This window comes from Oncorhynchus tshawytscha, linkage group LG33 (genome assembly GCF_018296145.1).
Source record: "Oncorhynchus tshawytscha isolate Ot180627B linkage group LG33, Otsh_v2.0, whole genome shotgun sequence".
NCBI classification, from domain to species: domain Eukaryota; kingdom Metazoa; phylum Chordata; class Actinopteri; order Salmoniformes; family Salmonidae; genus Oncorhynchus; species Oncorhynchus tshawytscha.
Window position 1 is genome coordinate 14,733,762 of NC_056461.1, and position 13,814 is coordinate 14,747,575.

At 44.9% G+C, this 13,814-nt stretch overlaps 2 protein-coding genes across 3 annotated transcripts in view; both read right to left on the reverse strand.

Annotated features, from left to right (window-relative positions):
- LOC112235801 (carbohydrate sulfotransferase 11-like) overlaps nt 1-13,814 on the reverse strand; it is a 90,255-nt gene that overhangs the window by 24,917 nt on the left and 51,524 nt on the right. The gene's annotated exons all lie outside the window — the stretch shown is intronic.
- LOC121841630 (zinc finger protein RFP-like) lies at nt 1,868-5,004 on the reverse strand. Its single transcript, XM_042311101.1, has 2 exons — nt 4,629-5,004; nt 1,868-4,373 (listed from the first exon to the last, which is right to left on the reverse strand). The coding sequence occupies exon 2, from the start codon at nt 4,369-4,371 to the stop codon at nt 2,731-2,733; it is 1,641 nt and encodes a 546-aa protein (XP_042167035.1). The 5' UTR covers nt 4,372-4,373; nt 4,629-5,004; the 3' UTR covers nt 1,868-2,730.

Here is a 13,814-nt window from a genome sequence, read left to right on the forward strand (position 1 = left end):
ATTCTTAACAGGATTCCTTGTAATGCTGTAAAATCCCCGAGTCCCCAAAAAACCTTCAGCCTCACTCATAACGATGCCTATTTTCTAAGATTTCTTCTTTGTTTGCGATGTGCAGTTTGAAAACCAATGCAATAAACGATACAAAATCCACCTTTTTAACATGCTACATGTCAGGATCCTATTGGCTAGTAACATTTACTGATGTGTCTATTCTAACTACCATGGTTTCTTCAACATTACTCCCTTCCACTCTTCTTACTACCTCTGGATAGGAGACATGCTGGACAGCCTTTATTCTTGTCACCTCAGTCTCCTTCATCCTAACAGGGTCATGAATTCGGGTGTATGATCCCCACCACAATTGCAGCATTTCACCTCAACTGGCACACAATATTCCTGCCATCTACATACACTTGACACACGTCCAAATAGTTGACATTCATTACAATGCAAGGGTTTGGGCACGAAGGATCTAACAGGATCTCTCGCATAACTCAAATATACATTCGAAGGGAGAGAGTCTTCTTCAAAGAATGAAAGAATGGATGGAGTGGGCTTCCTTACTCCATCCACCATACGGGTCAGTCGGCGTGCACCAACCACTGGGCTTCCTCACTCCATCCACCATACGGGTCAGTCGGTGTGCACCAACCACTGCCTCTATTTCTTCAGTTATACCCTTTGCTCTCACTTCTAGCCCCACTCCAGAGATAACCCCCATGATAGGTGCCCTGCTTCGCAGATCCACACACAACACATTACAATTATATATCTTTTTCAGGGGCAAAGCATGCACCTTCTGCTCCTCGGACAAACAAAAAACCCAAATAAACAAATGCATTCTTATTTTCTCTTCAAAACAGATCTCCCAGATATCTTGATCGATCAAGAACCCTCACTAACTAAAGAACAGTCAGAACTAGGCTTGGATTTACTAGACTCCCCGGCAACTTTACTTCTCATTTCCCTTTTTGTTTACCACTGTAATCCATTCCTTCTCACCCTCATCACTCGATGTTCCATCAGTTTAAAAACATCCTCCTCCATCATCTTTCCAGTAAATTTCCTCCCTGCAGCAGTCCTCCTCCCCTTATAATACTGCCATGTGCTTTTATCTTCCTGGAATCGAGTTAAATGGCAACTCCACCACTTTTCAACCTCCTTTTCATTGTCTTCCAGCACAATACCACTGTCAACATACACTACACGACCAAAGGTATGTGGACACCTGCTCATATGGAGTTGGTCCCCTTTTTGCTGCTATAGCAGCCTCCACTCTTCTGGGAAGGCTTTCCACTAGATGTTGGAACACTGCTGCGGGGACTTGCTTCCATTCAGCCAGAAGAGCATTAGTGAGGTTGAGGCACTGATGTTGGGTTAAAAAGTTCTACACAGTCACATCAAAGTTTTAAAAAACATTTGAATCTGTGCTTTTCAAACACTATGAGATTGGCGGTGACGTGGGGAGCGAGAAAATACTCTCCCTCTGGCTAGAAACTCGTTGCAGGTTTTGAAAATCACTGTTTTTTAAAAACTTTTAATCCTACTGTACCCTGTGATGTCACAGAGGAACATTTTTTGGGGACCTTTCTTCTTATCTTTTTATCCACTGATCATAAAAACGTACAATTTTCACATAGTATTCTAGAGACACTGGTTTGGTGCTGAATATGATGAATATGAGGTTGAAAAGTGGAAAATTGCCCTTTAACCCTTTACGTGGCTGAACTTTTTCTCTCAGGCGCTTATTTACAATTGTTTCAAGTTTGGATTTATGGCCTGGGTTTAACGTCAACAATCAGATGTCCTGTCATACCTGTCTCTCTTTCATTCCTCTTCATTCGTTCACTCACTTATTATCTTACTCTATTCACAATGAATGTGCAGACAGGCAGAACAGACAAGGTGCCATAACAGGTGACTTTATTTGTAAAGCATGAAATATGATCTTTGATAGGCAGGGCAGCCTAGTGGTTAGAGGCAGGCAGCCTAGTGGTTAGAGCGTTGGACTAGTAACCGAAAGGTTGCAAGATTGAATCCTCCGAGCTGACAAGGTACAAATCTGTCGTTTCTGCCCCTGAACAAGGCAGTTAACCCACTGTTCCGAGGCAGTCATTGAAAATAAGAATTTGTTCTTAACATACTTGCCTAGTTAAATAAAGGTGAAATAAAATAATAATAATAATTCTGGTGATGAGACAGCAAAACTACAAAATAAACACACCCTTTCCATATGATATCCACCGCAGTGTCCCTCCACTATTCCAAACGGATGTCATAGCCATCACTACTGTAAACATCGGGGACAGTAGGCCTACGAGAAAGAATTCCAATTTGGTCAATATTCAACTGGATTTCATTTTTCTAAAAATCCTGAATTTTACTCCAGGCACATCCCAGTTCATTATAGGTGGATCAACAGAGATATACAGTGCAAACAAACAAACAAGCTAAATAACAAACATATTGCTTGAATTATCTCATGATCAGAAATTCCTCTGAAATGTAACTCCCAGATGTGAATCATACCTCGTTATGAGCCTGGAGAGATGTTTTCATATCTTACAATGCTGCTGCACACTGTAGGCTACTCATCATGTCTAACAGACTGACATGATGCTGATGATAACAAACAACAACCACGTCGGTAGGAATATTACATTGAAATGTTCTCTGATGTAGGACAACAGACGAAATTAAACACATTTCAGTACATTTTCAGGTTAAACTTCATGTTGTGTGATTGACAGGAGAGATGATCAGAGGGGCAGAGTTTTTACCACCATCATTAAGACATGGGCTGAAGAATGGATAGAGTTTCTCTGTGAAGGTGCAGCCAGTGAAAGAGTAGATAAGAGACCTGGCCTCCACATCATAAAAGGAGACCTGACCCTCCTCATAATCCACAAACACCCCCACCTTCTGGGGCTTCTCTCTCAGGGAGAGCAGGACACTGGTGCTAGAAAGAGCCTCGTACACATTTCCTTTTCTCAGCCAGACAGTCCAGTATCCATTCTTAGGGCTCGGTGTGATCTTCCCCTTCCTGATGATGGACTCTCTGGCCACTCCTAAAACCCAGTCAGTCTTCCCCTTAACCATCACCTCATAGTAGAATCTCCCTGAGGAGAAGCCCTCCTTTCCCAAGATACAGAGACCGTTGGAAAACATAACTGGCTTGTCTGGGAGATCCTGCTCTGTGTTTCCATGTCTCACCTGTTTCCCATCTTCAGACATGATGAGGTAGGGATGTGCTGTATCAGGGTCAAGAGTCACATCCACTGCATACTGCTGAATCCTCTTCAGTTTGACTTCAGGCAGCTTCTCCATCTCTTTATTCAGTGTCTCCTCCAGCTGGGACACAGCTCTCCTCACAGTCCCCACACACAGATCACTGTGAACACTGATCTCAGACCAGTCCTTGGTGTCTGGAGAGGTGCAGAGGAATGGGAAGCTCTGTAGGAGGTGGAGGTGGTCCTCAGTGTGTGAGAGCTGCTCCACCTCAGTGCTTCTCCTCTGTAGCGCAGTGATTTCCTGCTCCAGCTCTTTAATGAGCCCTTCAGCCTGCCTCTCTGCTGCTTTCAGCTTCTCCTCAATCACCTCAATGAGCTCAGCCTGGCATCTCTGAATGGAGCACACCAGAGCAGTGAAGACCTGTACACTGTCTGATATCTCTCTCTCTGACTCTCTCTTGCTGAGATCTACTGAGTGTTTGATCTCCTGAACCTTCTTCAGTCTCTCCTGGATCATCTGCTGCACTTCTGCCTCAGTATTCCCCAACTGAGCCTTCCTCTCTCCATACTCTTCCTCTAGAAGGACAGTGTCGTGAGTCATGTGGTCTGCTTTCAAGCACAAGACACAAAGACATGTCTGGTCACTCCTACAGAACAGCTCTAGAGGTCTCTCATGCTTCCTACACGTCCTGTCTTCCAGGTTCTCCACAGGGTTGATCAGCTTGTGTCTCTTTAAGGCTGCAACTCTCTGATGAGGCTCCAGATGAGTCTCACAGTAAGAGGTCTGACACACCAGACAGGACTTCAGGGCCTTGAGCTTCATCCCAGTGCAGATGTCACAGGACACTTCTACTATCATGGCAGAGCATTGGTCCGGGCTGCTGGTAGTTTTCACTTCAACTGTCTGTCTGAACTGAGCAGCCATCTCAGAAATGAAAGTATTGATGAACAGATCTGGTCTCTTATCGAATGTATTTTTACACATGGGACACTGGCACAGGTCACTGGTATCCCAGTACTTTGTGATACAGGCCTTGCAGAAGTTGTGTCCACATGAAGTAGAGACTGGCTCAGTGAACACATCCAGACAGATAGAACACAGGAACTGCTCTTCAGACAGGAGACTGCTGGAGGTGGCCATATCTAGACAGAGACCAAAGGTGAAACCATAAACCATTTGGAATCAATCAGTTCTTGATATATTTAGCTTGAGAGTTGTTAACATTGTCTTATCTGATGATATTAATGAATGTTGATACATGATGATACAACAAAGACACACGTCTGATAAGCGTAGACTGAAAAGTGTAACATAGCGTAGAATCTGCATGAATAAAAAGGAAATATACACGGTAAACACAGTCAAGCTTAACTGTCCATGTCAGTCTCTCTACTCACCTGGATGTTTTTTTGGATGATATCTCTGTCCTTTCTGTTTGTGGTGTCAAAGTGTAGGAGAGTCAGTGTGTAGTCTGAACATGTCGCTATTTAGTAGATTTCTGAAGTGCTGGAGAGTTTGGTCCCGTAAACAATATACTGTACGTCTCTCTACTTCAGTTTCAGTTCAACAAAGTGACGATAGTGATGCTCCTCCCCACCAGATACTGCTGTGTGATTCTCTTCCTGGAACAGTTAACCCTTTACATGGCTGAAGATGGAACTGTTCATATTGATTAAACCAGGACTAAAGTCACTACAGCTTTTACATTACTCTTCCTAGAATCACAATGTTTGAATCCCTGCGGTCAACACACACACACACACACACACACACACACACACACACACACACACACACACACACACACACACACACACACACACACACACACACACACACACACACACACACAGTGTAGAGGACTGAGGGCAGTCTGTCTCTGACCCCTGCTGCTTCTCTTCACTCCCACAGCCTGGAATTCACAGGCCACGTAGGCATGAAGCTGACAGTTTACCAATCACACACACACCTGTACCACTGCAGGGGCATCACTCACGTGAGGATCCACCTGATTCTACAGCATCAGCTCACATCTTCAGACAGCCAGGAGAAAACACAACACATTCTGTTGGAAGAGTTAACCTCTCTTTCTCATACTAATCTCACCTGTAACTCCCCCTCTTCTCTTCCCTCTCTCTGTACTATAGAACCAGGAAGCACCTGACATGAACACTGCTCTGTGGCCACACACTATAAAACCCTGACAAGGTTACTGTTTTATGGGGTAAAATCATATTTTCCACAGAGGGCAGACCAGGCGGTATGAGTTTTCCATGACGCCATTTATGAGGAGCAAGACCAGACAGAGAAATAAATAGTTAAACAAAAGTTAAATAAAAAAAGAAAAACATTTAAAAGACTGCAACCTTCTTCCAGAGAAATGGTGTAACTAGGCTTCAGATTAGGGAAATCCCATGAGAGGACAGAGAGAAAAAGATGGGAGAGAGGAAAGAGGAGAGAGGAAGAGGGAGAGGAGAGAGGGAGAGGAAGCTCTGTTGAAACGGAGCAATGTCTATGGGAGCAGCACAACACAGGATGTTTCCACTGGCTCTGACCAGACAACACAGGTACATATACACACACCAGCATAGTGGCGCTGGCACACACATACACACAAAAGTACTAAGTGAGGTGACACTGGCACCACACCCTGAGATGGCCGATTTAGAAAAGGGGAGTGTGGGATATCTAAATGCATGTACATGTAACCAGATAATAGAGACAGGTTCTCAGGGGAAATAAAACCAGAGAGAGAGAGAGAGTTTGAGTTTTAAATCATCAATTAAAAACACAACTCCGGGCCTCCTGGGTGGCGCAGTGGTTAAGGGTGCTGTACTGCAGCGCCAGCTGTGCCACCAGAGACTCTGGGTTCCCGCCCAGGCTCTGTCGTAACCGGCCGCGACCGGGAGGTCCGTGGGGCGACGCACAATTGGCCTAGCCTCGTCCGGGTTAGGGAGGGTTTGGCCGGTAGGGAAATCCTTGACTCATCGCGCACCAGCGACTCCTGTGGCGGGCCGGGCACAGTGCGCGCTAACCAAGGTTGCCAGGTGCACGGTGTTTCCTCCCACACATTGGTGCGGCTGGCTTCCGGGTTGGATGCGCGCTGTGTTAAGAAGCAGTGCGGCGTGGTTGGGTTGTGTATCGGAGGACGCGTGACTTTCAACCTTCGTCTCTCCCGAGCCCGTACGGGAGTTGCGATGAGACAAGATAGTAGCTACTAAACAATTGGATACCACAGAATTGGGGAGAAAAAGGGGTAAAAAAAAATAAAAAACACAACTCCAATTCCTCTGAATACCCCATTTACTCAAAAACAGATCAATATTGTTGACAAGTTTATAATAGGCAAACTCCACCCTTAGTCTCGCTGCCAGCATTCCCACCACATCCCCTGTCCCCGAATACTGTCCTTTCGGGTCTTCCATATTGCTAATTTTGCTGCCCCTAACACAAAATTAAGCAACACAACACAAACCCTTTTGACTGAACCTGTACTTTGGCCCAAATATATACAGTTGGGAAGAGAAAACCTCTCCCAACTTTGAGAACCAATCAGTGATCAGTTCAATCAGTGATCAGTTCTACCAGGACCCTTCCCATATAAGACAGCTGGGGCAGCACCCATTTCCATCTTGACAGTCTGGCACACACTTTCTCCAACACACCCTCCCAGTTATTTTTCTGAAAGACATCAGAGCCTAGAAAAAAAACCAAAGTATTCATCCCATCTCTGCCCCACTGAAGCCCCCCTGGTAACCGTGGAGCGGACCCCGTCTGAAGCCCCCTGGTAACCGTGGAGCGGACCCCATCTGAAGCCCCCTGGTAACCGTGGAGCGGACCCCGTCTGAAGCCCCCTTGGTAACCGTGGAGCGGACGCCATCTGAAGCCCCCTGGTAACCATGGAGCGGACCCCGTCTGAAGCCCCCGGTAACCGTGGAGCGGACCCCGTCTGAAGCCCCCTGGTAACCGTGGAGAGGACCCCGTCTGAAGTCCCCCTGGTAACCGTGGAGCGGACCCCGTCTGAAGCCCCCTTGGTAACCGTGGAGCGGACCCCGTCGGAAACCCCTTGGTAACCGTGGAGCGGACCCCGTCTGAAGCCCCCTGGTAACCGTGGAGCGGACTCCGTCTGAAGCCCCCTGGTAACCGTGGAGCGGACCCCGTTTGAAGCCCCCTGGTAACGGTGGAGCGGACCCCGTCTAAAACCCCTTGGTAACCGTGGAGCGGACCCAGTCTGAAACCCCCTTGGTAACCGTGGAGCGGACCCCGCCTGAAGCCCCCCTGGTAACCGTGGAGTGGACCCCATCTGAAGCTCCCCTGGTAACCATGGAGCAGACCCCGTCTGAAGCCCCCCTGGTAACCGTGGAGCGGACCCCATTTGAAGCTGACCTGCCCACAGCGCTTCACTCTTTCCCCAGTTGACTCTAGCTGAGGAGGCCCCCTCATACACCTTTAAAGTGTTTGAGAGAACCTTAACATCCTCACCCCCTGTAATAAAAACTATCACGTCATCTGCATACACAGACAGTGCTATCGTGGGACCCTTCATTGCACCTGGCACAGAGAAACCAGTAAGTTTCGCTCTTTAAAAACAAAGCATTTGCTCAATCACCAGACTATATAACTGCCCTGAAATTGGGCATCCCTGCCTGATGCCCCTTTGGACAGGGATGGGGCAACTCAAACCACCCCCCCCACCTTCACCATACATGAGGCCCCAGCATACAGTAAATTCATCCAAGACAAAAAAAACAAAAGGCTTTCATCGTTTTAAACAAGCACTGGTGGTCCACACAGTCAAAAGCCTTCTCCTGATCCAAAGAAAGTAAACCCACATTTACATCAGACAGTTTACAAATGTCTAAAACATCTCTTATCAGAAGCAAGTTGTCAACAATAGAGCGATCAGGTACACAGTAGGACTGGTCCTTGCGGATCAACAATCCCAGATACTCTTTCAACCTGTTTGAGAGACATTTAGAAAACAAATTGTATTCAGCGCACAGCAAAGCAACAGGTCTCCAATTTTTTATGAGAGCCAAATCCCCCTTTTTTGGCAACAGTGGAAGCACCGCACGTTGACAGGATACAGGAAGAGAACCCTCATGACAAGATTCACACACCACTTCATAAAAATCGTCCCCAAAAGTGCTTATAAAACTAGGATGGTAAACCATCGATTCCAGGGGCTCGGCCTGTTGAGAACTGCATAACTGCTGTGGACAGCTCTTGCAGTGTAATGTCAGAGTCCAATGCGACTCTCTGCTCAGGTCCCAATTGAGGAAGACCGTGTAACAACTGTTCAGTACACGGAGAGTCACAATCCTCCGCCTTATAGAGGGCCGAGTAGAAATCCACGGCATGTTGACGCATTTCAAAACTCCTCCACCATGACAGTAGCTTCAGAACCAGAGACATGACAGGTGTATAGTACCTACAGTCTACCAGAGACATAACAGGTGTATGGTATCTACAGTCTACCAAAGACATGACAGGTGTATAGTACCTACAGTCTACCAGAGACATGACAGGTGTATAGTACCTACAGTCTACCAGAGACATGACAGGTGTATAGTATCTACAGTCTACCAGAGACATGACAGGTGTATAGTATCTACAGTCTACCAGATACATGACAGGTGTATAGTACCTACAGTCTACCAGAGACATGACAGGTGTATAGTACCTACAGTCTACCAGAGACATGACAGGTGTATAGTACCTACAGTCTACCAGAGACATGACAGGTGTATAGTATCTACAGTCTACCAGATACATGACAGGTGTATAGTACCTACAGTCTACCAGAGACATGACAGGTGTATAGTACCTACAGTCTACCAGAGACATGACAGGTGTATAGTACCTACAGTCTACCAGAGACATAACAGGTGTATGGTATCTACAGTCTACCAGAGACATGACAGGTGTATAGTACCTACAGTCTACCAGAGACATGACAGGTGTATAGTATCTACAGTCTACCAGAGACATGACAGGTGTATAGTACCTACAGTCTACCAGAGACATGACAGGTGTATAGTATCTACAGTCTACCAGAGACATGACAGGTGTATAGTACCTACAGTCTACCAGAGACATGACAGGTGTATAGTACCTACAGTCTACCAGAGACATGACAGGTGTATAGTACCTACAGTCTACCAGAGACATGACAGGTGTTTAGTATCTACAGTCTACCAGAGACATGACAGGTGTATGGTATCTACAGTCTACCAGATACATGACAGGTGTATAGTATCTACAGTCTACCAGAGACATGACAGGTGTATAGTATCTACAGTCTACCAGAGACATGACAGGTGTATAGTATCTACAGTCTACCAGATACATGACAGGTGTATAGTACCTACAGTCTACCAGAGACATGACAGGTGTATAGTACCTACAGTCTACCAGAGACATGACAGGTGTATAGTACCTACAGTCTACCAGAGACATGACAGGTGTATGGTATCTACAGTCTACCAGAGACATGACAGGTGTATAGTACCTACAGTCTACCAGAGACATGACAGGTGTATGGTATCTACAGTCTACCAGATACATGACAGGTGTTTAGTATCTACAGTCTACCAGAGACATGACAGGTGTATAGTATCTACAGTCTACCAGAGACATGACAGGTGTATGGTATCTACAGTCTACCAGATACATGACAGGTGTTTAGTATCTACAGTCTACCAGAGACATAACAGGTGTATGGTATCTACAGTCTACCAGATACATGACAGGTGTTTAGTATCTACAGTCTACCAGAGACATGACAGGTGTATAGTATCTACAGTCTACCAGATACATGACAGGTGTTTAGTATCTACAGTCTACCAGAGACATGACAGGTGTATAGTATCTACAGTCTACCAGAGGACCAGAGACATGACAGGTGTATAGTACCTACAGTCTACCAGAGACATGACAGGTGTTTAGTATCTACAGTCTACCAGAGAACCAGATACATGACAGGTGTATAGTATCTACAGTCTACCAGAGACATGACAGGTGTTTAGTATCTACAGTCTACCAGAGAACCAGATACATGACAGGTGTATAGTATCTACAGTCTACCAGAGACATGACAGGTGTATAGTACCTACAGTCTACCAGAGAACCAGATACATGACAGGTGTATAGTATCTACAGTCTACCAGAGACATGACAGGTGTATAGTATCTACAGTCTACCAGAGACATGACAGGTGTATAGTATCTACAGTCTACCAGAGACATGACAGGTGTATAGTATCTACAGTCTACCAGAGACATGACAGGTGTATAGTATCTACAGTCTACCAGAGACATGACAGGTGTATAGTATCTACAGTCTACCAGAGGACCAGAGACATGACAGGTGTATAGTATCTACAGTCTACCAGAGACATGACAGGTGTATAGTATCTACAGTCTACCAGAGGACCAGAGACATGACAGGTGTATAGTATCTACAGTCTACCAGAGACATGACAGGTGTTTAGTATCTACAGTCTACCAGAGGACCAGAGACATGACAGGTGTATAGTATCTACAGTCTACCAGAGACATGACAGGTGTATGGTATCTACAGTCTACCAGATACATGACAGGTGTTTAGTATCTACAGTCTACCAGAGACATGACAGGTGTATAGTATCTACAGTCTACCAGATACATGACAGGTGTATAGTATCTACAGTCTACCAGATACATGACAGGTGTTTAGTATCTACAGTCTACCAGAGACATGACAGGTGTATAGTACCTACAGTCTACCAGAGACATGACAGGTGTATAGTATCTACAGTCTACCAGATACATGACAGGTGTTTAGTATCTACAGTCTACCAGAGACATGACAGGTGTATAGTATCTACAGTCTACCAGATACATGACAGGTGTTTAGTATCTACAGTCTACCAGAGACATGACAGGTGTATAGTACCTACAGTCTACCAGAGACATGACAGGTGTATAGTACCTACAGTCTACCAGAGACATGACAGGTGTATAGTATCTACAGTCTACCAGATACATGACAGGTGTATAGTACCTACAGTCTACCAGATACATGACAGGTGTTTAGTACCTACAGTCTACCAGAGACATGACAGGTGTATAGTACCTACAGTCTACCAGATACATGACAGGTGTTTAGTACCTACAGTCTACCAGATACATGACAGGTGTATAGTACCTACAGTCTACCAGATACATGACAGGTGTTTAGTACCTACAGTCTACCAGAGACATGACAGGTGTATAGTACCTACAGTCTACCAGATACATGACAGGTGTTTAGTACCTACAGTCTACCAGATACATGACAGGTGTATAGTACCTACAGTCTACCAGATACATGACAGGTGTTTAGTACCTCAGTCTACAGATACATGACAGGTGTTTAGTACCTACAGTCTACCAGATACATGACAGGTGTATAGTACCTACAGTCTACCAGATACATGACAGGTGTTTAGTACCTACAGTCTACCAGATACATGACAGGTGTTTAGTACCTACAGTCTACCAGATACATGACAGGTGTTTAGTACCTACAGTCTACCAGATACATGACAGGTGTATAGTACCTACAGTCTACCAGATACATGACAGGTGTTTAGTACCTACAGTCTACCAGATACATGACAGGTGTTTAGTACCTACAGTCTACCAGATACATGACAGGTGTATAGTACAGTCTACCAGATACATGACAGGTGTTTAGTACCTACAGTCTACCAGATACATGACAGGTGTATAGTACCTACAGTCTACCAGATACATGACAGGTGTTTAGTACCTACAGTCTACCAGAGACATGACAGGTGTATAGTACCTACAGTCTACCAGATACATGACAGGTGTTTAGTACCTACAGTCTACCAGAGACATGACAGGTGTTTAGTACCTACAGTCTACCAGATACATGACAGGTGTTTAGTATCTACAGTCTACCAGATACATGACAGGTGTATAGTATCTACAGTCTACCAGATACATGACAGGTGTATAGTATCTACAGTCTACCAGATACATGACAGGTGTATAGTACCTACAGTCTACCAGATACATGACAGGTGTTTAGTACCTACAGTCTACCAGATACATGACAGGTGTATAGTACCTACAGTCTACCAGATACATGACAGGTGTTTAGTACCTACAGTCTACCAGAGACATGACAGGTGTATAGTACCTACAGTCTACCAGATACATGACAGGTGTTTAGTACCTACAGTCTACCAGAGACATGACAGGTGTTTAGTACCTACAGTCTACAGTCTGACAGGTGTTTAGTATCATGATACAGGGTGTATAGTATCTACAGTCTACCAGAGACATGACAGGTGTATAGTATCTACAGTCTACCAGATACATGACAGGTGTATAGTACCTACAGTCTACCAGATACATGACAGGTGTTTAGTACCTACAGTCTACCAGAGACATGACAGGTGTATAGTACCTACAGTCTACCAGATACATGACAGGTGTTTAGTACCTACAGTCTACCAGAGACATGACAGGTGTTTAGTACCTACAGTCTACCAGATACATGACAGGTGTTTAGTATCTACAGTCTACCAGATACATGACAGGTGTATAGTATCTACAGTCTACCAGAGACATGACAGGTGATAGGTCTACCAGATACATGACAGGTGTATCTACAGTCTACCAGATACATGACAGGTGTTTAGTACCTACAGTCTACCAGAGACATGACAGGTGTATAGTATCTACAGTCTACCAGAGACATGACAGGTGTTTAGTATCTACAGTCTACCAGAGAACCAGATACATGACAGGTGTATAGTATCTACAGTCTACCAGAGACATGACAGGTGTATAGTATCTACAGTCTACCAGAGAACATGACAGGTGTATAGTATCTACAGTCTACCAGAGAACCAGAGACATGACAGGTGTATAGTATCTACAGTCTACCAGAGACATGACAGGTGTTTAGTATCTACAGTCTACCAGATACATGACAGGTGTATAGTACCTACAGTCTACCAGAGACATGACAGGTGTATAGTATCTACAGTCTACCAGAGACATGACAGGTGTTTAGTATCTACAGTCTACCAGATACATGACAGGTGTATAGTATCTACAGTCTACCAGAGACATGACAGGTGTTTAGTATCTACAGTCTACCAGAGAACCAGATACATGACAGGTGTATAGTATCTACAGTCTACCAGAGACATGACAGGTGTTTAGTATCTACAGTCTACCAGAGAACCAGATACATGACAGGTGTATAGTATCTACAGTCTACCAGAGACATGACAGGTGTATAGTACCTACAGTCTACCAGAGAACCTTACAGGTGTTTAGTATCTACAGTCTACCAGAGACATGACAGGTGTTTAGTATCTACAGTCTACCAGAGGACCAGAGACATGACAGGTGTATAGTATCTACAGTCTACCAGAGACATGACAGGTGTATAGTATCTACAGTCTACCAGAGACATGACAGGTGTATAGTATCTACAGTCTACCAGAGACATGACAGGTGTATAGTATCTACAGTCTACCAGAGACATGACAGGTGTATAGTATCTACAGTCTACCAGAG

Bases quoted from the DNA above. Each gene is read 5' to 3' on its own strand.
- LOC121841630 (XM_042311101.1), bottom strand. From the start codon at position 4,371: ATGGCCACCTCCAGCAGTCTCCTGTCTGAAGAGCAGTTCCTGTGTTCT.